We start from the raw sequence: 26,919 nt of genomic DNA on the forward strand, positions 1-26,919 counted from the left end.
GTATTCAGACTCCTTCACTATTTCCACATTTTGTTTCGTTACAGCCTTATTCCTAAATTAATTCAATCGTTTTTTCCCCCTCATCCATCTGCACACAATACCCCATAATGACAATGCAAAAACAGGTTTTTAGAAATGTTTGCAAATTTATATAAAAAAATACCCAGAGATATACCATTTACATACAGTAAGTATTTAGGCCCTTTACTCAGTACCTTGTTGAAGCACTTTTGGCAGCAATTACAGCCTTGAGTCTTCTTGGGTATGATGCTACATGCTTGGCACAACTGTATTTGAGAAGTTTCTCCCATTCTTCTCTGCAGATCCTCTCAAGCTCTGTCAGGTTGGATGGGGTGTGTCGCTGTACAGCTATATTCAGGTCTCTCCAGAGATGTTCAATCAGGTTCAAGTCTGGGCCATTCAAAGACATGGAGAGACATACATTTATTTTTTAACTAGGCAAGTCAGTTAAGAACTAATTCTTATTTACAATGAGGAACAGGAACAGTGGATTAACTGCCTTGCTCAGGGGCAGAAGGACAGAGTTTTACCTTGTCAGGCCAAAGAGTTCAATCTTGGTTTCATTAAACCAGAGAATCTTGTTTCTCATGGTCTGAGAGTCATTTAGGTGCATTTTGGCAAACTCCAAGCGGGCTGTCATGTACCTTTTATTGAGGAGTGGCTTCCATCTGGCCACTCTACCATAAAGGCCTGATTGGTGGAGTGCTGCAGAGATGGTTGTCCTTCTGGAAGGTTCTCCCATCTCCACAGAGTAACTCTGGAGCTCTGTCAGAGTGACCATCGGGTTATTGGTCACCTCCCTGACCAAAGCCCTTCTCCCCCGATTGCTCAGTTTTGCCGGGCAGCCAGCTCTAGGAAGAGTTTTGGTGGTTACAAACTTCTTCCATTTAAGGATGATGGATGCCACTGTGTTCTTGGGGACCTTCAATACTGCAGAAAGTTTTTGGTACCCTTCTCCAGATCTGTGCCACAATCCTGTCTCACAGCTCTACGAACAATTCCTTCGACCTCATGGCTTGGTTTTTGCTCTGACATGCACTGTCAACTGTGGGACCTTATATAGACAGGTGTGTGCCTTTCCATATCATGTCCAATCAATTGAATTGACCAAAAGTGGACTCCAATCGAGTTGTATAAACATCTCAAGAATGATCAATGGAAACAGGATGGACCTCAGCTCAATTTTGAGTCTCACAGCAAAGGGTCTGATACTTATGTAAATAAGGTATTTCTGTTAACAATTCTAAAAACCTGCTTTCGCTTTGTCATTATTGGGTATTGTGTGTAGATTGCTGAAGACATTTTTTTTATTTAATCGATTTTAGAATATGGCTGTAACGTAACAAAATGTGAAAAGGTCAAGGGGTCTGAATACTTTCCGAATGCACTGTATGTATCATTGACTTCAGTGTAATATAATAATTGATGTTAGTGTGCATTATGGACACTACACAAGACAGCCAAACTCATACAATGTAAATTGAAGGGGACTAAGAAAAGGTCTCCAATACAATGATAGAATAATTCCTAATAAAAAATAACGTTTTGACATTCTGTCTTCATCAGGGTTTCTCATCTGTCGAAGGGGCCTTACCTTTTTCTTTTTTCTCAAAACCACCCTTACACCATCCGCAGACACAATGATGTTGACCTTCTTCTTCTTCATGTTCTTCAATTTGAATTCATACTGTAGGGGTGGGGGGGATGTCAATTAGATAGATTTGTACATGAAATTGGAATGTCAAATAACCCATACAATGATATGCTATACAGTATGGACTACCATGGACTTTGGTGTCCATTCCTATTCAAGAAGTCAACTGAAATGTCAATTCCTCAACCTTGTCCAGAGATACAGTACCTGATGTAATGGAATGAAAACATGTACCACTAACAGGGAGTGAGTACTAACAAGCAGTGAGTACTAACAGGGAGTGAGTACTAACAAGCAGTGAGTGCAAACAGGTAGTGAGTACTAACAGGGAGTGAGTACTAACAAGCAGTGAGTGCAAACAGGTAGTGAGTACTAACAGGTAGTGAGTACTAACAGTTAGTGATTACTAACAGGTAGTGAGTACTAACTGGGAGTGAGTGGTAACAGGTAGTGAGTACTAACAGTTAGTGATTACTAACAGGTAGTGAGTACTAACTGGGAGTGAGTGGTAACAGGTAGTGAGTACTAACAGGTAGTGAGTACTAACAGGTAGTGAGTACTAACAGGTAGTGAGTGGTAACAGGTAGTGAGTACTAACAGGTAGTGAGTACTAACAGATAGTGAGTACTAACTGGGAGTGAGTGGTAACAGGTAGTGAGTACTAACAGGTAGTGAGTACTAACAGGTAGTGAGTACTAACAGGTAGTGAGTGGTAACAGGTAGTGAGTACTAACAGGTAGTGAGTACTAACAGGTAGTGAGTGGTAACAGGTAGTGAGTACTAACAGGTAGTGAGTACTAACAGATAGTGAGTACTAACAGGTAGTGAGTACTAACAGGTCGTGAGTGGTAACAGGTAGTGAGTACTAACAGGTAGTGAGTACTAACTGGGAGTGAGTGGTAACAGGTAGTGAGTACTAACAGGTAGTGAGTACTAACAGGTAGTGAGTACTAACAGGTAGTGAGTACTAACAGGTAGTGAGTCCTAACAGTTAGTGAGTAGTACCAGGTAGTGAGTGGTAACAGGTAGTGAGTACTAACAGGTAGTGAGTACTAAGGGACAGATCGAAATTGACAACTCACGGTGTCATAAAAAAAGCACCCCCCTCCCCAAAGTTACAAATATTTCCACATGACCCTCCCCTTGTACTAAAAAATAAAATCAACACCCTCCCTCCTCATAGAATTAACTCTAAATAATGTTTACCACCACAAATAACAATAACTGTAGCGACCCTGTGTTTATAAACGTGGATATCGATTTTTCCACTTCAGCAAGCTTTTGTGGCACAGTCAATACCACACACTGCTACGGGCCAGAAAGTTGAGGGTTCTCCGACCACCACAGACGAGCTCACTCTACCTGCCTGTTTCATTACAGAACGATCAGAGACGGCTGCCGACAATGATCAGCTCTGGGGAAATCAGTTTTTCAACATTTTGATGCCATATTTATAATCATATAAAATATATGCAATGAATTTTCCACCAACAGGTTTCTGTGCCGGTGCACTACACAACCAATAAACAAAGCATACTGACATTGGGCACTTCAAATCAAATGTTATTGGTCACCTACACATGGTTAGCAGATGTTATTGTGAGTGTAGCGAAATGCTTATGCTTCTAGATCCAACAGTGCAACAGTATCTAATAGGTAATATGTAACACATTCCACAACTAAACCTAATACACACAATCTAGTAAAGGAATGGGATGAGAATATATAAGTATAAAATATATGGATGAGCAGTGACAGAGTGGCTAAGATGCAATAGATAGTAAGAATAGATAGTGAAGGATACAGTACATATGAGATGAGTAATGCGAGTTATGTAAACATTCTTAAAGTGGCATTATTAAAGTGACTAGCGTTCCATTTATTAATGTGGCCGATGATATCAAGTCTGTAGGTAGGCAGCCGCCTCTCTGTGCTATTCGTGGATGTTTCCGTTTTCAACACTACAATAAATAGACCAGATCAATCTTGACCTTGTAGGTTTACCCAGTATCGAAGGCTTGGCTTGGCAATCTCTAAATGTCATTCAACTTTCTTGTGTTTTGTAACAGGTGTCTCTTTCCTGTACAGTTTGAATTGATTGATTTTATTTGTTAGATTTAAAAATATACATATATACACAAAGATTATTTAAAGTAACCGGAATTTCCATAGTTAAAAAAAATAAATTAAAAATACATATACAATTACAATTACAGAGATACAGACACATTACATAGATACAGACACATTACAGAGATACAGACACATTACAGAGATAGAGATTCATTAGAAAGATAGAGACACATTACAGAGATACAGACACATTACATAGATACAGACACATTACAGAGATACAGACACATTACATAGATACAGACACGTTACAGAGATACAGACACATTACAGAGATACAGACACATTACATAGATACAGACACATTACAGAGATACAGACACATTACAGAGATAGAGATTCATTAGAAAGATAGAGACACATTACAGAGATACAGACACATTACATAGATACAGACACATTACATAGATAGAGATTCATTACAGAGATACAGACACATTACATAGATACAGACACATTACATAGATACAGACACGTTACAGAGATACAGACACATTACAGAGATACAGACACATTACATAGATACAGACACATTACATAGATACAGACACATTACAGAGATACAGACACATTACAGAGATAGAGATTCATTAGAAAGATAGAGACACATTACAGAGATACAGACACATTACATAGATACAGACACATTACAGAGATACAGACACATTACATAGATACAGACACGTTACAGAGATACAGACACATTACAGAGATACAGACACATTACATAGATACAGACACGTTACAGAGATACAGACACATTACAGAGATACAGACACATTACATAGATACAGACACGTTACAGAGATACAGACACATTACAGAGATACAGACACATTACATAGATACAGACACGTTACAGAGATACAGACACATTACAGAGATACAGACACATTACAGAGATACAGACACATTACAGAGATACAGACACGTTACAGAGATACAGACACATTACAGAGATACAGACACATTACAGAGATACAGACACATTACATAGATACAGACACATTACATAGATACAGACACATTACATAGATACAGACACATTACATAGATACAGACACATTACATAGATACAGACACATTACATAGATACAGACACGTTACAGAGATAGAGACGAAAAAATGCTCAACTTCCAGATGAGTATGAGGGGGGAGTTTAAGTACAATTCTTACAAGCTTGTTTGGCTGGTAGCTTATTCTTTAGATGTTTGGGGCTGCTGGTGAACTATGACGTGCAGCATAATCAAAGTGACACTGGACTAGTGCACTTGCCAGAGTCTTTAGGGTGTCTATGGCACGGTTTCCATCCAACTGGCGACAGATTTTCATGTGAATATGAAACAATCTTCATAACAACAATATGCCCTTTCAGAGTTTCCTTTAAGCATATGGTCATCCATATGCATTCACATCCAACCTGGCACAGCAAGCAACATCAATAAACAATGGATATTGGCCAAATGAGACACATTTACATGTCCTTAAAAACAACCTATAACAAATGACAAAACCACTAATCCTTGTGTTTCGATGTGTAGCATACGCAAAACTTTATAGCACTTTTTTTATTTGTATATATTTTTTTGGCTACTTACCTAAAACAATAACTGTCCACCTCACGGCTCAGCTGATATGAGCACTAAATGTATCAGGACACTGTATGGTGTCACGTCCTGACCAGTAAAGGGGTTATTTGTTATTATAGTTTGGTCAGGACGTGGCAGGGGGTATTTGTTTAGAGTGTTTCGGGGTTTGTTGGGATATGTGTTTATGTAGACGGGTGTTTGTTTAGAGTGTTCCGGGGTTTTTGGTTATGTTCTATGTCAGTATATTTCTATGTTCTGGTCTAGTCTTTCTAGTTCTATGTTTAGGGTTATTGGTTTGACCTTCAATTGGAGGCAGCTGTTCTTCGTTGCCTCTGATTGAAGGTCCTATATAGAGGGGTGTTTTTTGTAATGGGTTTTGGTGGGAAGTTGTTTTTGCATAGCTGTGTGTAACCTGCATTACTGTTTGTTTTCTTGTTTTGTTTTTTCAGTGTTCAAATAAAAGTTAAAATGAGCACTCAACCCGCTGCGCCTTGGTCCACTTCATACGACGACCGTTACAGAACTTCCCACCACCAACGGACCAAGCAGCGGGGGAAGGAGCAGCAGAGGAACTATATGGACTACAAGGAATCATGGACATGGGAGGAAATTCTGGACGGGGCTGGACCATGGCACCAGGCTGGTGAATACCGTCGCCCATCGGAGGAGATAGAGGCAGCCAAGGTGGAGCGGCTCCGGTATGAGGCTTTATACTCGCCGATTGGGAAGCACGAGAGGCACCCCCGAGAAAGTTTTTTGGGGGGGCACACGGGTAGTTTGGCTGGGCCAAGGGTGAGCCCTAAGCCAACTCCCCGTGCTTATTATGGGGAGCATAGGGAGTGGAGAGCGCCGGAGTATGCGGAAGTGCGCACGATCTCGCCCATGCGCACGCACAGTCTGGTGCGAGCGATCCCAGCCCCTCGCAAGTGCCGTGCTAGAGTAGGCATCCAGCCTGGAAGGAGGATGCCTGCGCAGCGCATCTGGTCACCGGTGTGCCTCCTAGGCCCAGGCTACCCTACGTCTGCTCTACGCACGGCAACCATCAGGCCTCTGCACAGCCCAGTTCGCCCTGTGCCAGCACTCCGCTCGTGCAGGGCTGCTATTACCATCCAGCCAGGATGGGTTGTGCAGGAGGTACACTCCAGACCTCCAGTGCTTACCCATGGCCCGGTGTATCCAGTTCCCGCTCCTCGCACTAGCCCTGAGGTGCGTGTCTCCAGTCTGGCGTGTCCAAAGCCAGCACCAGCACCATGCACCAGGCCTACAGTGCGTCAGCCCAGTCTAGTACGTCCTGTTCCCGCTCCTCGCACTAGCCTTGGGGTGCGTGTCACCAGTCTGGTACCTCCACTACCAGCCCCACGCACCAGGCCTCCAGTGCCTCAGCACAGTCCAGCTCGTCCTGCTCCTGCTCCTCGCACTAGCCCTGTGGTGCGTGTCCTTAGTCTGGCGCGTCCTAAGCCAGCCCCACGCATCAGGCCTTCAGTGCGCAGTCCCCGTCCAGAGCTTCCGATGACAGCGCCCCGTCCAGAGTGTCCGGCGACAGCGCCCCGTCCAGAGTGTCTGGCGACAGTGCCCCGTCCAGAGTGTCTGGCGACAGTGCCCCGTCCAGAGTGTCTGGCGACAGTGCCCCGTCCAGAGTGTCTGGCGACAGTGCCCCGTCCAGAGTGTCCGGCGACAGTGCCCCCTCCAGAGTGTCCGCGCGCAGTGCCCCCTCCAGAGTGTCCGCGCGCAGTGCCCCGTCCAGAGTGTCCGCGCGCAGTGCCCCGTCCAGAGTGTCCGGCGACAGTGCCCCGTCCAGAGTGTCCGACGACAGTGCCCCGTCCAGAGTGTCTGACGACAGTGCCCCGTCCAGAGTGTCCGGCGACAGTGCCCCGTCCAGAGCTTCCGGCGACAGTCCGGAGCCGAGAGAGACGGCCCACAGTCCGGAGCCGAGAGAGACGGCCCACAGTCCGGAGCCGAGAGAGACGGCCCACAGTCCGGCCGAGAGAGACAGCCCACAGTCCGGAATCGGCGCAGCGAGAGTCGCCCTACAGTCCGGAATCGGCACAGCTAGAGTTGCCCTACAGTCCGGAATCGGCGCAGCCAGAGACGTGCTTCAGCCCGAGGTCTACAGCGACGCGCTTCAGCCCGAGGTATTCAGCGGGGGTGGACAGGTTAGGTGGGGGACTAAGGCCAGAGCCTGAGCCACCTCCACAGTAGGAGGATTGGGGAGGGGGGGTGTAGCACGGGAACCGTCGGTGACGGTAGCCAGCCTCCCTTCCCTCCCTTTAGTTTGGGGGGTTTATTTTTGTGTTTATTTTTTGTGTGAGGTGCATCCGGGGTCTGCACCTTTGGGGGGGGGGGGTACTGTCACGTCCTGACCAGTAAAGGGGTTATTTGTTATTATAGTTTGGTCAGGACGTGGCAGGGGGTATTTGTTTAGAGTGTTTCGGGGTTTGTTGGGATATGTGTTTATGTAGAGGGATGTTTGTTTAGAGTGTTCCGGGGTTTTTGGTTATGTTCTATGTTAGTATATTTCTATGTTCTGGTCTAGTCTTTCTAGTTCTATGTTTAGGGTTATTGGTTTGACCTTCAATTGGAGGCAGCTGTTCTTCGTTGCCTCTGATTGAAGGTCCTATATAGAGGGGTGTTTTTTGTAATGGGTTTTGGTGGGAAGTTGTTTTTGCATAGCTGTGTGTAACCTGCATTACTGTTTGTTTTCTTGTTTTGTTTTTTCAGTGTTCAAATAAAAGTTAAAATGAGCACTCAACCCGCTGCGCCTTGGTCCACTTCATACGACGACCGTTACATATGGATAGGCCTGTAGGCTTAGATGTCCACTGTATGATATTAATATTTCAATAAATACATTTAAAAAAAGGAAGAGACCTTTGGCCTAACCCCAGAGAGATAGAGATACTGTTTGCCGGTGGCATGCTACCACACCGACAATTATTTCTTTATGTCAGACAGCTATTGCGTCTGCTATGCAGATATAGACGTATAGAAGGTAAGCATTATATTGTTAGATTATAGGAGTAACTCTGGTAGGCCTGAAAAAGTATTCCTCAAGTTCAACTGTTGGAGTCATTTGGAGCGCCGGGGCCAACTGCCTTCGTATCATAGGCCTACAGTAGCTAAAGCTTAATAATAGCCACACCATACCAAACTTTCACCAACATCTCTAAACGCTATTAAGGTAATATCAAAAGTAAGTCAAGCCATTGTTTACAGGGAAAATACGAGCAGAAGAGCGAATGTAAACCAGGGAAATGAACACACTACCCTCCCTGTGTCCACCAGAATAAACACACTACCCTCCCTGTGTCCACCAGAATAAACACACTGCCCTCCCTGTGTCCACCAGAATAAACACATTAATCTCCCTGTGTCCACCAGAATAAACACATTAATCTCCCTGTGTCCACCAGAATAAACACATTAATCTCCCTGTGTCCACCAGAATAAACACATTTATCTCCCTGTGTCCACCAGAATAAACACACTACCCTCCCTGTGTCCACCTGAATAAACACATTAATCTCCCTGTGTCCACCAGAATAAACACATTAATCTCCCTGTGTCCACCAGAATAAACACACTACCCTCCCTGTGTCCACCAGAATAAACACACTGCCCTCCCTGTGTCCACCAGAATAAACACACTACCCGCCCTGTGTCCACCAGAATAAACTCATTAATCTCCCTGTGTCCAACCGGAATAAACACATTAATCTCCCTGTGTCCACCAGAATAAACACACTGCCCTCCCTGTGTCCACCTGAATAAACACATTAATCTCCCTGTGTCCACCAGAATAAACACATTAATCTCCCTGTGTCCACCGGAATAAACACATTAATCTCCCTGTGTCCACCAGAATAAACACACTGCCCTCCCTGTGTCCACCAGAATAAACACACTACCCTCCCTGTGTCCACCAGAATAAACACATTAATCTCCCTGTGTCCAACCGGAATAAACACATTCATCTCCCTGTGTCCACCAGAATAAACACATTCATCTCCCTGTGTCCAACCGGAATAAACACACTGCCCTCCCCAAAGAGAAAAAGTGCGTTTGACAACCCTTCCCTATTTTGGACCACCCCTCCCCCAGTAAATTTCGATCTGTCCCTAACAGGTAGTGAGTACTAACAGGTAGTGAGTACTAACAGTTAGTGAGTACTAACAGGTAGTAAGTACTAACAGGGAGTGAGTGCTAACAGGTAGTAAGTACTAACAGGTAGTGAGTACTAACAGGGAGTGAGTACTAACAGGGAGTGAGTACTAAAAGGGAATGAGTACTAACAGGTAGTGAGTACTAACAGGTAGTGAGTACTAACAGGGAGTGAGTACTAACAGGTAGTGAGTACTAAAAGGGAATGAGTACTAACAGGAGTGAGTACTAACAGGAGTGAGTACTAACAGGTAGTGAGTACTAACAGGTAGTGAGTACTAACAGGAGTGAGTAACAGGAGTGAGTACTAACAGGTAGTGAGTACTAACAGGGAGTGAGTACTAACAGGGAGTGAGTACTAACAGGGAGTTAGTACTAACAGGTAGTAAGTACTAACAGGGAGTGAGTACTAACAGGTAGTGAGTACTAACAGGTAGTAAGTACTAACAGGGAGTGAGTACTAAAGTATTTTGCATTGATATCCCTACAAGACACCATCTGCTGCTGAGAGTAAATCAAAGTTTGAGTCAACACAAAGGCTGAAGAAAAGTGTCAAAGTCAGATTGTAGAGCTGGTAAAGTCTCCAACAAAAAAGTTCCCCGTTCCCCCCCCAGAGTGCATTAGAAATGAAGAAAGACTCAGTAGTGTGCACCACTTTTATCCTTCCCCTTCATTAGTTAGACTTGTTAGAAGTGTTCCTTCTGCCTGTACTGTAATCTAAGGGACCAGACATCAGGACCCGACATCTAAAAGAAACATGTTTTTCCCCAAATTAGGAAATATATCAGAAGTCCAATTGATCAAGTGAGGACTTTTATCAAATTAGCATTTTTCCACCTCTGATCTTCAACCAGAAGACGAATCAGGATCCTCTCATGTCAGAGGTTTGAAGCTATGTCCTACTGCCTTTCTCTCCCTGTAAAATAGAATGATATTCAGACTGTTTTTTTTACACTAATTGGTTGACTTTTTATCTCCTTTTTAGTATCGGACTATGGACTATTTCATGGACTGTACTACTGTTTGAAATATTTCACTGTATTGCTGTTTGACTGTATTGTCTTGCTGGCTATATTATTGTATTTTAATATATCCTGTGCCTACCAGCAATAAATGCCCCACTGGGATGAAAAAAAGTGTATTAAATTTGTAACCTACAAAGATCCACGGTTCCTTCCTTTACGTTGTAGATAGCACCGTTTTCCCTAAGAATGTAGTGAATACACTGTAAAAGCCATTTTTTTTCACCCAATCAAGTGAAATTTACAATCAAATGTATTTACAAAGCCCTTTTTACATGAGCAGGTGTCACAAAGTGCTTCTACAGAAACCACAGGAGGTTGGTGGCATCTTAATTGGGGAGGACCGGCTTGTGGCAATGGCTGGAGCTGAATAGGTGGAATGGTATCAAATACATCAAGCACTTGGTTTCTATGGGTCCTCAGATCATCAAAAGGTTCAACAGCTGCACCATCGAGAGCATCCTGACTGGTTGCATTACTTATGGCAACTACTCAGCCTCCGACCGCAAGGCGCTACAGAGGGAAGTGTGTTCAACCCAGTACATCACTGGGGCCAACCTTTCTGCCATCCAGGACCTCTATATCAGGCGGTGTCAGAGGAATGCCCTAAAAATTGTCAAAGACTCCAGGTATCCTAGTCATAGACTGTTCTCTCTGCTACCGCACAGCAAGTGGTACCTGAGCGCCAAGTCTAGGTCCAAGAAGCTTCTTAACAGCTTCTACCCCCAAACCATAAGACTCCTGAACAGCTAATCAAAGAGCAACCCAGACCCCTCTTTTATGCTGCTGCTACTCTCTATTATCTATGCATAGTTACTTTAACTCTACCTACATGTACATATTACCTCAATTACCTCAACTAACCTGTGCCCCCGCACATTGACTCTTTACCGGTACCCCCTGTATATAGCGCCCTTGTTATTTTACTGCTGCTGTTAAATTATTTGTTACTTTTATTTTCTATTTTCTATTTTTTACTAAACACTTATTATTGAATTTTTTTCTTAACTTCTTAAAGCATTGTTGGTTAAGGGCTCGTAAGTAAGCATTTCATTGTAAGGTCTACACCTGTTGTATTTGGCGCATGTGACTAATAACGTTTGATTTGATTTGATTGTGATGCCATTCCATTTGCTCCGTTCCAGCCGTTATTATGAGCCGTCCTCCCCTCAGCAGCCTCCTGTGACAGAAACCCAGCCTAAAACCCCAAAGAGCAAGCAATGCAGATGTAGAAGCACGTGGCTAGGAAAAACACCCTAGAACGGCTGGGACCTAGGAAGAAACCAAGAGAGGAAGCAGGCTCTGAGGGGTGGCCAGTCCTCTTCTGGCTGTGCCGGGTAGAGATTATAAGAGTACATGGCCATTAAGGCCAGATTGTTCTTCAAGATGTTCAAACGTTCATAGATGACCAGCAGGGTCAAATAATAATCACAGTGATTGCAGAGGGTGCAACAGATCAGCACCTCAGGAGTAAATGTCAGTTGGCTTTTCTTAGCCAAGCATTCAGAGGTTGAGACAGAAGGTGCGGTAGAGAGGAAGAGAGAGAGAGGGAGGGAGAGACTTCTCAACGATATTGTATTGATCATCAAGAGAAGTTCCCTTTCTGTGTACTACTGACAATCCGTTACATTTACTAGTTGCCTGTCCGAAATTGTAATCCGTAACGTAACTTCTGGATTACCCAAACTCAGTAACGTAATCTGATTACTTTCCTTTAAGAGGCATTAGAAGACAAAGGATCCATCAAACACATTTGGTGTGTCACCATAGTGGTCTCTGACTTGTGGTCAGACTCGATTAAGAGGAACAAACGCATTTTTCAACGCTGAATTGAATGTCATTGAGAAAACAGAAAGATGTCATATAATGTCTTTTTTTTGCAAACATCGTTTCTGAATTGAAAAGTAATCCAAGAAGTAATCATCTAGTTTTTCAAAAGTGTCTGTAATTTGATTACAATATTTTAGCTGTTAATGTAATTGATTACTGTTAGAGTTTTTAGTTATCAGATTACATATAACCCTGACTATTGATTACCAGGACCCAAACTGTGGAAGGCTATTTCTAAAGGCTACTATATTTTGGGGTTTGCTCTCTGGACAATTTTATACTGAACAAAAACATAAATGTATTTCCCGAGTGGCGCAGCGGTCTAAGGCACTGCATCGCAGAGGTTTCACTACAGACCATGGTTCGATCCCAGGCTGTGATGGAGCCGACCGGGAGACGCATGAGGCGGTGCACAATTGGCCCAGCGTCATTAGGGGAGGTTTTGGCCGCCCGAGATGCACTAAATCAAATTTTATTGGTCACATACACATACTTAGCAGATGTTATTGCAGGTGTAGCGAAATGCTTTTGGCGGGCCGGTTGCATGCACGCTGACTACGGTCACCAGTTGTACGGTGTTTCCTCCGACACATTGGTGCGGCTGGCTTCCGGGTTAGGTGAGCAGTCTCAAGAAGCAGTGTGGCTTGGCAGGGTCGTGTTTTGGAGGACGCATAGCTCTCGACCTTCGCCTCGCCCGAGTACGTATGGGAGTTGCAGCGATGGGACAAGACTGTAACTACCAATTGGATATGATGAAAAAGTACAACAAAAAATATATATACATATAAACGCAACATGTAAGTGTTGGTCCCATGTTTCATGAGCTGAAATTAAAGATCCCCAAAATGTTCCATTGGCACAAAAGCTTATTTCTCTCAAATGTTGTGCACAAATATTTTTGCATCCCTGTTAGTGAGCATTTCTCCTTTGACAAGATAATCCATCCACCTGACAGGTGTGGCATATCAAGAAGCTGATTAAACCGCTTTACACAGGTGATTAAACAGCATTACACAGGTGCACCTTGTGCTGGGGACAATAAAAGCCCACTCTAAAATGTGCAGTTTTGTCAAACAACACCAACATGCTGACTGCAGGAATGTCCACTAGAGCTGCTGCCAGAGAATTGAATGTTCATTTCTCTACTATAAGCCGCATCCAACTTCGTTTTAGAGAATTTGTCAGTACTTCTGACCGTCCTCACAACCGCAAACCATGTGTAACCACCTCAGCCCAGGACCTCCACATCCAGGTTTCTTCACCCACGGATGGTCGGGGGGGGGAATACACTGTCTGTAATAAATCCCTTTTGTGGGGAAAAACACATTCTGTTTGGCTGGGACTGGCTTCCCAAGTGGGTGGGCCTATGCCCTCCCAGGATCACCCATAGCTGCGCCCCTTCACAGTCATGTGAAATCCATAGATTAGGGCCTAATGAATTTATTGCAATTTACTGATTTCTTTCTATAACGTGTAACTCAGTAAAATCTTTGAAATTGTTGCAAATTACGTTTATATTTATGTCAGTAAAGTTTGATTATTACACAGACTAACAGCTAAACTGGTAGAACTCTTTCCTCATTTCATTTTCATTTAGGCTCGATTATTTAGTTAATTTTGGGGGGGACTGAAGTTAATTGAACATTACAACTAACTAAAACAGAGACTTGATTTAGAATGTTCAGAGACTGTAAGTTGTTTGGATTCTGATTGTTTTGATTCTGAATCAGCTGATTCAGTGAATAAACGTGATTATTTTCATGACATTCTTGTCTTATTTTTCTATTAACTGTATGTGTTTAGTGCTAGCTGACTAATATAGTTTGACCTGAGTAGTGCAGTAGACATGAAGACTTAGGTTAGCCTTTAGCTCAACAGGTTAACAGAGACAAAAGAAAGCTTCTATTACCATCAGACTGTTGATCAGCCATCACTAACCGTCTACCAGGGGATGCACACACACTCATTCACAAAAACACACAAACAAGCTATCACAAACACACGTACACGCACGCACGCACACACACAAAAACACACAGCCATATTATAGACAAATGAAAACCACTGGACACTTCCCGTTTCACACTGTGTATTTAAATATCTTATTCTTGACATTGCTCATTCTATTATTTATACTACTGTACATTGTATTTTAGTTACTGTTTTATATACACCACATATACTGGACTCTGGACATAGCTCACTAACATATCTACTGCTGCATATATCATTCTTAGTATATCTACTGCTGTATATATATCATTATTACTATATCTACTGCTGTATATATCATTCTTAGTATATCTACTAGTGTATATGTCATTCTTAGTATATCTTGTGTAAATTCATCTGGTGTATATATGTATAGACTGCATCTGGATCACTGTTACAGTGCTATCTTTACTTATCTATTGTTCACCTAATACCTTTTAATAACTTAGAAATTGCATTGTTGGTTAGAGCCTGTAAGTAAGCATTTCAGTTTAAAACCTTAGGGCCTTGGTGAGGTGATTGGGTCGAGAAGGGAGAGACATGTCTCGGCGCACGTGAGAAATACATTTTGATTTGATTTGAGTTGTTATTTAGGTTCGTTACGATTTCTCTCTCTTCTTTGTGTTCTCCCTTGACATTTCACGGCATTGTTAGGATCCATTCGTTTTTTTCAATTGTTTAAGCACAATTTTGAAAACAGGGCCCGGTTTGTCAAAACACTACACACAATTTGCACAACCCTACACCAAAGTAGCACAACACTTCAGATCATTTGCAAAATGGAACACTTGTCAAAACTATACACGACTTCATAAAAACAATATTTTGTTACCATACGAAACACACATTTCATATGACTTCAATCTTTTTGAACCAGTTACACACTGCTGTTGCTAACCTAAAACACTTTTAGCAAGTCTAATTGTCAGTGATTAGAGTGCTGTAAATGAAGTACAGAGAGAAAGTGCAACTATACAAAACACTACACAAGACCAATGCTGCAGACTGAGGAAAATATCATTTATTTCTCTCCATATACCCACATCAAGTCAACATGTCAACATGGAGAATCACAACAAAACATGTCCCAGTTTCCATGCTACTACAATAGTGTGCATAACACTGTTAGCTCAGCAAACAGACAAACGAAAAATACTGTATCCAGTACAGGTTACTATTACAGTAAATAACAACAAACATAAAAATTAATCTGAAAAAAACTGACAATATTGTACAGAAAATACTACAGTAAACATACTATACATTATCTCTTCGCCTAGCTGGATCTGGCCAGAGAATTTCATCAACATCACAAGCAATATCCTCATTAGCAAGACAACGCGGGAAGAACCGTCTTGAATGTCGAATCCATCCTTGCACAGCTGCGGTGTCGACTTGGTCACAGGCGTCCTCCATGGCCTGAATGAGGGGTACCTGAGCCTGGGGCTGGAGATCGTAAGCCTTCCACCGCCATGCAGAGAAAAACTCTTCCATAGGGTTTAGAAACGGAGAGTATGGTGGAAGGTATAGTACTGTGAACTGTGGATGGTGTTGAAACCAGTTCTGGACCAAAGCAGAGCGGTGGAATGACACATTGTCCCAGATGACAGTGTATTGCATCTGGTGCATTTCATTACCTGCTGTGACGATGTGGTGCAATCGGTCCAAAAATGCGAGAATGTGAGGTGTGTTGTAAGGGCCCATTTTGGCATGACGGAGGAGAACCCCATGCTGTGAAATGGCAGCGCAAAGGTTGATGTTACACCCATGTTGCCCTGGGACATTGATTATAGCCCTGTGGCCAATGATACTTCTGCCTCTCCTTCTTGCTTCTGTGAGGTTGAACCCTGCCTCATCAATATTTATGAATTCATGCATGATTTCCTCAGCATCCATCTGCAAACTCCCTGAAATACAGTGAAAGACAAGATTGTGTAGTTCAGGATAGGTCTAGTATACAGTCAATGTAAAAAAGTCATGTGTGCAGTATGTAACATCACAGTGCTAAAGTGAACAATACAAACCTCCACATATTCATGCCGCAGCCGTTTGACCCTCTCTGAATTCCGCTCAAAAGGCACTCGATAAAGTTGTTTCATTTGAACCTGATGTCTTTTCAGGATGTGTGCCAGTGTTGACTGAGAGACCTGATGGACATTATTGAAAATGGCAGGTCACCGATAATGTTGGCTTGTAGTTCTCTGAACCTGATAGCATTATTGGCCAAAACCATGTTTATTATCTCTCTCTTGTTCTTGCGTGAATATGGGCCCCCTTCCTCCTTGTCGTTCCCGACCCTCAATCCTATGTAGAGAATAATACATGTAAATTACTGTACAATGTAACAGGAAGGGGTATCACAAGCGCTGATATGGTGCATACAATAAGCGGCTGATTACTGTAACTGTAGACAGATCTTCTTTTACCTGTTTTCCTGTCAAAGTCCTTATGACAGATGCCACTGTATATCTGCTAAGATTTGGCTGAACTCTCAGTCCAGCCTCCCTCAGCGTCAATCCGTGGTTCACAACATGGTCCACTAGTGTTGCACGAATGTCATTTGATAAGTTTGGTCCTCTTCTTCTTTGTGCACGTTCTCCTCCTGCTTCAGGTCTTCCTCGACCTCTGGCTCGGCCTCTGCCTCTGCCTCTTCCTCTACCTCTACCTCCTTCTCCTCTGTGTACTCCTCCTCTCACCCTCACTCTTCTTCTGACTCCTTCCATTTTGGTTGAAGGCAGGTGTACCTACCTGCTGCATTTTTATAGTGCTTAAACCTGATTGGTGTGTCTACAATTTATCAATCATGTGTTTGTGCACCTGATGGCTGTGTTTAACAGATTGGCTCATAGGTGTGGTAATTTGACAGTCAGTGCTTTGGAATTGCAAGGTAGTGACATCATGATATACTTCTGTGTCTGATGTATACAAGTGTGTTTAGTGTTTTGCAAATCACTGTGTCTAATGTTTTGTAAATAGTGTGAAGCTGACAATGTGCTTACAGTTGTGCAAATCTAGCCTTGTGTTTTGCTCCTTGAGTGTAAGGTTTTGCTAATTGTGGGAAAAGTAACATTTTTGTGTGTAAGCAATCGTAAAAAACTGTAACATAAGCACTTCGCTGCACCGGCTATAACACCAGCTAAACTGTGTAACCCACCGATAAGCTTTGATTTGATAACACCGTTTTCTTGTACACAGGAGATCCGGGTTAGGAACCTGGTCAGAGAGAGATGCGCAAACATGCCAGCACAGTACAGCTTGGCTCAGCTCAGCTCAGCTCGGTTCAGTGGTGTGAAAAGGGTATTATACCAGAGTCTGAGGTGGGGGACGGGATGGAAAACCAGATACACGCCCACCATCCACCCCAACACAGCCCTATAGAAACTGGGCCTATACACCACCATCCACCCCCACACAGCCCTATAGAAACTGGGGCTACACACTACCATCCACCCCCACACAGCCCTATAGAAACTGGGGCTATACACCACCATCCACCCCCACACAGCTCTATAGAAACTGGGCCTATACACCACCATCCACCCCCACACAGCCCTATAGAAACTGGGGCTACACACCACCATCCACCCCACACAGCTCTATAGAAACTCGGGCTACACACTACCATCCACCCCCACACAGCTCTATAGAAACTGGGCCTATACACCACCATCCACCCCCACACAGCCCTATAGAAACTGGGCCTACACACCACCATCCACCCCACACAGCTCTATAGAAACTGGGCCTACACACCACCATCCACCCCCACACAGCTCTATAGAAACTGGGCCTATACACCACCATCCACCCCCACACAGCCCTATAGAAACTGGGCCTATACACCACCATCCACCCCCACACAGCTCTATAGAAACTGGGCCTATACACCACCATCCACCCCCACACAGCTCTATAGAAACTGGGGCTACACACCACCATCCACCCCACACAGCTATATAGAAACTGGGCCTACACACCACCATCCACCGCCACACAGCCCTATAGAAACTGGGCCTATACACCACCATCCACCCCACACAGCCCTATAGAATCTGGGCCTACACACCACCATCCACCCCCACACAGCTCTATAGAAACTGGGCCTATACCCCACCATCCACCCCCACACAGCCCTATAGAAACTGGGGCTACACACCACCATCCACCCCCACACAGCCCTATAGAATCTGGGCCTACACACCACCATCCACCCCCACACAGCTCTATAGAAACTGGGCCTATACCCCACCATCCACCCCCACACAGCCCTATAGAAACTGGGGCTACACACCACCATCCACCCCCACACAGCCCTATAGGAACTGGGGCTACACACCACCATCCACCCCCACACAGCCCTATAGAAACTGGGCCTATACACCACCATCCACCCCCACACAGCTCTATAGAAACTGGGCCTATACACCACCATCCACCCCACACAGCCCTATAGAAACTGGGCCTATGCACCACTATCCACCCCCACACAGCTCTATAGAAACTGGGCCTATACACCACCATCCACCCCCCACACAGCTCTATAGAAACTGGGGCTACACACCACCATCCACCCCCACACAGCCCTATAGAAACTGGGCCTATACACCACCATCCACCCCCCACACAGCTCTATAGAAACTGGGCCTACACACCACCATCCACCCCCACACAGCCCTATAGAAACTGGGCCTATACACCACTATCCACCCCCACACAGCTCTATAGAAACTGGGCCTATACACCACCATCCACCTCCACACAGCCCTATAGAAACTGGGCCTACACACCACCATCCACCCCCACACAGCCCTATAGAAACTGGGCCTATACACCACCATCCACCCCACACAGCCCTATAGAAACTGGGCCTATACACCACCATCCACCCCCACACAGCTCTATAGAAACTGGGCCTATACACCACCATCCACCCCCACACAGCCCTATAGAAACTGGGGCTACACACCACCATCCACCCCACACAGCTCTATAGAAACTGGGCCTACACGCCACCATCCATCCCCACACAGCTCTATAGAAACTGGGGCTATACACCACCATCCACCCCCACACAGCTCTATAGAAACTGGGGCTACACACCACCATCCACCCCCACACAGCTCTATAGAAACTGGGCCTACACACCACCATCCACCCCCACACAGCTCTATAGAAACTGGGCCTACACACCACCATCCACCCCCACACAGCTCTATAGAAACTGGGCCTATACACCACCATCCACCCCCACACAGCCCTATAGAAACTGGGGCTATACACCACCATCCACCCCCACACAGCTCTATAGAAACTGGGGCTACACACCACCATCCACCCCCACACAGCTCTATAGAAACTGGGCCTATACACCACCATCCACCCCCACACAGCCCTATAGAAACTGGGCCTACACACCACCATCCACCCCCACACAGCTCTATAGAAACTGGGGCTACACACCACCATCCACCCCCACACAGCTCTATAGAAACTGGGGCTACACACCACCATCCACCCCCACACAGCTCTATAGAAACTGGGCCTATACACCACCATCCACCCCCACACAGCCCTATAGAAACTGGGGCTACACACCACCATCCACCCCCACACAGCTCTATAGAAACTGGGGCTATACACCACCATCCACCCCCACACAGCTCTATAGAAACTGGGGCTACACACCACCATCCACCCCCACACAGCTCTATAGAAACTGGGGCTACACACCTGACAGTGGGAAATGAGGGGAAACATAGAGAGGACGGTTCTCATTATTTTCATTTGCATCAACAAAGCTCTGCCTCCCGAAGCCTAGAAAGAGAGAATAAAGCAAACTGGGTATTCCCCTCTCTCTTTATGCTATTGTACGGGATTTGGAAGGCAGCAATGCCTGAAGAATGGATGTGGAGTTTTTTTTGTCTGAGCTGATGCAGTCTTTACTAGTCCGGTTTCAGATATGTATACGCTGTCTTGACAAAAATGAACGTAGGAGTCGGCAGCACAAAGAGATCTGGGACCAGGCTAACTTTTCCGCCATAAAGTAGAGTAGGCCATGTACTCCACTGTACACCAACAAGGGAACTTGGCCCAAGAAGGACGGCTTTGATAAACAGTAAACGCTCATTGAGCCCAATTCCATTATGTTCCCAGAGGACACTGACTTTCCTCTGATCCAATAAGGACGACTTCAATAAACACTTGTTGGGCCCCGTGCCACTATGTTTACAAAGGATATGTTCCACTTCACTTTCTTCAGAAGTTGTCTCTCGGATGACCTCAATCAACATTTACTGGGCCTAATTGTATTATTTTCCTACAGGATACTCAACTTGACTTTTCTATGACTTTGATAAACACTTACATTATTCTATTGCGGATGTAGGATCTAGATTGTGGCTTCTGTCAATGTAATTGTCTGCATCATTTTCAATCCCCTGTATATATTAATCTAAATATATATTTAAAAAAATATTTTCCTTCTTTATTACTTTCCCCTAACCCTACCACCCCTCGACTACTTGGAGTAAACTAATGGACAACAACACTTAGGCTTCCACTTCCAGCTTATACATACTACATACATTTCACGGACAGTATATTTTACAATAGTTATCTTTGTTTGTTTTTAGTCCTAGCCTTCAGCTACCCTCAACCCCTCCCATATATCTCTGAAGACCATCCAGTTTTGACTTCTAGCTGCCATGCATTTTTCCACTATGCTGTGATGTTTCACAAAAGTTATGAACCTTTCTATTCTCATAGTTTCTACAGATTGTAAATGAAAGATAAACACCTTTGCTAAGAGTTATTATTATCACCCAGCAGTGGTATTTGCAGAGTTAGTGCCAAGTAAATGTTGCATTTTCTCTGCCATTCCTGAACCTGCGACCAAAAACAAGCTACATATGGGCACTACCAAAACAAGTGATATGATGATTCTGTCTCTTCGCCAAAAAATCTGCAGAGCTGGGATGGTTGTATTCCCCATATATATAACATTCTATTGGTTGCAAGAATTTTGTATAATAATTTAAATTGAAAAAGTCAAAGTTTTGAATCTGGTGTCGTTTTGTGTATCACTTAGCAACTATTTTGCAACCTCTATGGTGCAGCTGTCAATGTTTTGGTCCCTTTTTTTTATTTATCACAATTTTCTTTAGCCAAATTTGGTCTTTAATGCAGGCCGACAGACAACTTCCTTACCTTCTCCCCTTTCCACTTGCCTCCTCAATTTTTACGGTAATGCTGCAATCAGGTTGTTTTAATTTTGGATAGAGCAGACATTTCCATATATTTCTGTAAGCTGCATGTGTGACATAACTCCCCCGTCCTATTTATGATATCATTTACAAAGATTATACTGTTTCTAAAAAATGTTTTCCAAAGGTAATGTTTTTTTTAATCAATTAGTATATTTGAGTTTAACCATAATATTTGTTCTGTTACTTGTTCTGTCTTCTGGTGGATTAAACTGAAATAGCTTTCTATTGCTTGTTTTAAAATAGTGATATTTTGGAGATGATTTCCTTTTCAAATAACCTAATGTGAGAGGTTGTAATCTGAATGAAGGAAAAAGGCCATTCTTGAACACGGGGTGAGACATTCTTACTAATCTGCTAGAGAACCAGTTTGGATTTAAGTATAGTTTTTGTGTGACTGAAATCTTTAGTGAGAGGTCCAATGCTTTAATATTTAATCGTTTCTGCCCTCCAAATTCATATTCATTATATAAATAGACCCGCTTAATTTTGTCTGGCTTGTTGTTCCAAATAAAGTGGAATATTTTTTGCTCATACAATTCAAAAACAAGTCGTTAGGTGAAGGTAGAGCCATAAGTAAATAGGTAAACTGGGATATGACTAAATAATTAATCAAATGCTTTTTCCACAAATAGACAGGTGTTGTCCTTTCCATAGTAGCAAAATCTTATCTAATTTGGCAAAAGTTCTATTAAAATGTATTGTAGTGAGGTAATTTCTTTCTTTGAATACCTAGAATGTCCACTTCACTGTCTGACCATTTCATTGGTAAACTACACGGTAATGTAAAAGTTGTATTTTTTTAGAGATCCAATACGTAATATGGTGCACTTATCATAATTCAGTTTTAACCGAGAGAGGTAAGAAAAACTATCTAGACCCTCTATGGGGCTGTGCAGGGATCCAAATTGTGGATTTAAAAGAAAACATGAATCGTCAGCGTACAATGAAACATTTGTTTTTAAGTCCTGGATTTCTAGCCCCTTGATTTTATTGTTGGATCTGATTTTAATAGCTAACATTTCGATGGCCATAATAAATAGATATGCTGATAGTGGACAACCTTGTTTTACTCCTCTTGACAGTTTAATACATTCTGAGAAGTAGCCATTATTTAAAATTTTACACCTAGGGTTACTATACATAACTTTAACCCACTGTATAAGCGATTCTCCAAAATTGAAGTAGTCCAGGCTTTTGTATGTAAATTCCCAGTTGTACTTTTAAAAGTCAGCTCAATTAATTTTTCATAGTGTTCTTTTGTTTCCAGTACCTGTCTTGTATTATATCCAATGCACTGTTGGAGCTAGGAACACAAGCATTTCGCTACACCCGCAATAACATCTGCTAAATATGTGTATGTGACCAATAAAATTTGATTTGATGTATCGTCCATGTAAAAAAAACCTGTCTGATTAGGATGAATAATATCCAACAATACCTTTTTAATTATATGGGCTATGCATTTTGCTAGGATTTTGGCATCATAACACTAAAGTGTAAGGAGTCTCCAGTTTTTCAGGTGGACTGGATCTTTATATTTACCATCAGGGTCCTGTTTCAGTAATAGTAAAATCAGACCTTTTTGGTGAGTATCTAATAGTCTACCATTTTTATAGGAGTGGTTAAAATATGTTAATAACGGACCTTTGTGTACATTGAAAAATATTTGATTTACAGTACCAGTCAAAGGTTTGGACACACCTACTCATTCAAGGGTTTCCTTTATTTTTTTATTACTATTTTCTACATTGTAGAATAATAGTGAAGACATTAAACTATGAAATAACACATATGGAATCATGTAGTGTTAAACAAAGTGTTAAACAAATCAAAATATATTTTAGATTTTAAATTCTTCAAAGTAGCCACCTTTTGCCTTGATGACAGCTTTGCACACTCTTGGCATTATCTCAACCAGCTTTACGAGGAATGCTTTTCCAACAGTCTTGATGAAGTTCCCACATATGCTGAGCACTTTTTGACTGCTTTTCCTTCACTCTGCGGTCCAACTCATCCCAAACCATCTCAATTGGGTTGAGGTCAGGTGATTGTGGAGGCCAAGTCATCTGATGCAGTACTCCATCACTCTCCTGGGTCAAATAGCCCTTACTCAGCCTGGAGGTGTGTTTTGGTCATTGTCCTACTGAAAAACAAATGATAGTCCCACTAAGCACAAACCAGATGGGATGGCGTATCGTAGCAAAATGCTGTGGTAGCCATGCTGGTTAAGTGCACCTTGAATTCTAAATAAATTACTGACAGTGTCACCAGCAAAACACCCCCACACCATCACACTTCCAAACTCCATGCTACACGATGGGAACCACACATGAAGAGATCATCCGTTCACCTACCCAGTGTCTCACAAAGACACGGCGGTTGGAACCAAAAATCTAAAATCTTCACTCATCAAACCAAAGGACAGATTTCGACAGGTCTAATGTTCATTGCTTGTGTTTCTTGCCACAAGCAAGTCTCTTCTTATTATTGGTGTCCTTTAGTAGTGGTTTCTTTGCAGCAGTTCAACCATGAAGCCCTGTTTCGTGCAGTCTCCTCTGAACAGTTGATGTTGAGATGTGTCCGTTACTTGAACTCTGTGAAGCATTTATTTGAGCTGCAATCTGAGGTGCAGTTAACTCTGATGAACTTATCCTCTGCAGCAGAGGTAACTCTGGGTCTTCCTTTCCTATGGCAGTCCTCATGAGAGCCAGTTTCAGCATAGCGCTTGATGATTTTTGCGACGCCACTTGAAGAAAATTTCAAAGTCCTTGAAATGTTCCGTATTGACTGACCATGTCTTAAAGTAAAGATGGACTGTCGTTTATCTTTGCTTATTTGAGCTGTTCTTGCCATAATATGGACTTGGTCTTATACCAAATAGTATGAGTGGACGGAATGAGTGGACCAAAGCGCAGCGTGGAAAGTGTTAATGATTTTTATTTATCAAAAAGCACTCAAAACAAAGTAACAAAACGAAAAGCAAACAGTTCTGTCAGGTAACAGAAATACTAAACAGAAAATAACCTCCCACAAAACTCAGGTGGAAAACAGGCTGCCTAAGTATGATTCCCAATCAGAGACAACGATAGACATCTGCCTTTGATTGGGAACCACACTCGGCTCAAAAACAAAGAAATAGAAAACATAGATATTCCCACCCGAGTCACACCCTGACCTAACCAAACATAGAGAATAAATAAGATCTCTAAGGTCAGGGCATGACAGTACCCCCCCCCAAAGGTGCGGACTCTGGCCGCAAACTTGAACCTATAGGGGAGGGTCTGGGTGGGCATCTCCACTTGGTGGAGGCTCTGGTGCGGGACGCCGATCCCCCTCCGCTTGGGGCTCCCCCAACTTTCGTGGGGGAGCCCTGGATCGTCGCCGGAGGAACCGGACCGTAGATCGTCGCCGGAGGCTCTGGACTGGGAACCCCCGCTGGAGACTCCGGACTGCCGACCGCCGCAGGAGGCTCCAGGCTGTAGGCCGTCTCAGGAGGTTCCGGACTGTAGGCCGTCTCAGGAGGTTCCGGACTGTGAAACGTCGCTGGAAGCTCCGGACTGTGAAACGTCGCTGGAAGCTCTGGACTGGGAACTGGCGGCAGAAGCTCTGGACTGGGAACTGTCGCCAGAAGCTCTGGACTGGGAACTGTCGCCGGAAGCTCTGGACTGGGAACTGTCGCCGGAAGCTCTGGACTGGGAACTGTCGCCAGAAGCTCTGGACAGGGGACCGTCGCTGCAGGCTCCGTGCCATGGATCGTCACTACAGGCTCCGGGCCATGGATTATCACTGGAGGCTTCGTGCCATGCACTGGAGGCTTCGTGCCATGGATCATCACTGGAGGCTTCGTGCCATGGATCATCACTGGAGGCTTCGTGCCATGGATTATCACTGGAGGCTTCGTGCCATGGATCATCACTGGAGGCTCCGGGCCATGGATTATCACTGGAGGCTTCGTGCCATAGATCATCACTGGAGGCGTCGTGCCATGGATCATCACTGGAGGCTTCGTGCCATGGATTATCACTGGAGGCTCCGGGCCATGGATTATCACTGGAGGCTTCGTGCCATGGATCATCAATACAGGCTCCGGGCCATGGATCATCACTGGAGGCTTCGTGCCATGGATCCTCATTGGAGGCTTTGGACCATGGATCATCACTGGAGGCTTCATACGTGGAGCCGGAACAGGTCTCACCGGACTGGGGAGATGCACTGGAGGCCGGGTGCGTGGAGCAGGCACAGGGCATACCAGGCTGGAGAGACACACTGGAGACCGGGTGTGCTGAGCTGGCCCAGGATATCCTCTTGAGGATACCCTAGGATAGGGGGCGCCACAGCGCATTTTGAAAAAAAATCGTTCCCATTTTCAACGGCCTACTAATCAAACTCAGAAGATAGGGCATGCATATACTTATTATATATGGATAGAAAACACTCTAAAGTTTCTAAAACTGTTTGAATGGTGTCTGTGAGTATAACAGAACTCATTTGGCAGGCAAAACCCTGAGACATTTTCTGACAGGAAGTGGATACCTGATGTGTTGTATTGAGTTTAAACCTATCCCATTGAAAAACACAGGGGTTTAGGAATATTTTGGCACTTCCTATTGCTTCCACTAGATGTCGCCAGTCCTTTCACAGTGGTTTGAGCCTTATAGAGTCAAAACTCAGTGAATGACAGGAGTTTGAAATTGGTCACAGGGGATGGGCCATCACCATTATGACGCCGGCGGCCATGTCTGCCCCCACCTTTGGAAACGGTTTTAAAGGCAATGAAATCATCCCCCTCGAATCTTATTGGCTCTCTTGGTGTTAGAGGCCCTGAACATTTATTTTATACAACGTTTGACATGTTTGAACGAACCTACATGCGCGAGGATTGCTTTCAGTATGAAGTGCAGAGCTGCGTTTGGAGAGAGCCATAGGACGCGCTACCAACATCAGGCTAATGGAACGTGAAGTATGGACTTTTTGACCGAAAATACATCTGTTGTGGACCTGGGATGCTTTCTGATGAAGACAACTAAAGGTAGGCGATTATTGACAATATTATTGAAGATGCGATGGTTCATACTGTTGCGTCCAAGATGGCGCCGAGCACTGTATATTAGCTGATTTTCTGAGTATCGCATCTCCTTTTATCGCAAAGTGTGATTACCCAGTAAAGTTAATTTAAAATCTGGTATGACGGGTGTTCTCAAGAGATATTCATCTATAAATGTTAGATTGACAATATACATTTAAAAAATCGTTAT

At 43.8% G+C, this 26,919-nt stretch overlaps 1 protein-coding gene across 1 annotated transcript in view; it reads right to left on the bottom strand.

The window, feature by feature from the left end:
* The window catches only part of LOC106598614 (carboxyl-terminal PDZ ligand of neuronal nitric oxide synthase protein), a 68,857-nt gene that overhangs the window by 29,486 nt on the left and 12,452 nt on the right, over window positions 1-26,919 (bottom strand). The window contains exon 3 of the mRNA XM_014189645.3: window positions 1,616-1,708. Within this exon, the coding sequence (XP_014045120.3) occupies window positions 1,616-1,708 (93 nt within the window). The remainder of the gene's footprint in view (window positions 1-1,615; window positions 1,709-26,919) is intronic.

The sequence above is a fragment of the Salmo salar genome, chromosome 03, assembly GCF_965601325.2.
Source record: "Salmo salar chromosome 03, fSalSal1, whole genome shotgun sequence".
Taxonomy (NCBI): Eukaryota; Metazoa; Chordata; class Actinopteri; order Salmoniformes; family Salmonidae; genus Salmo; species Salmo salar.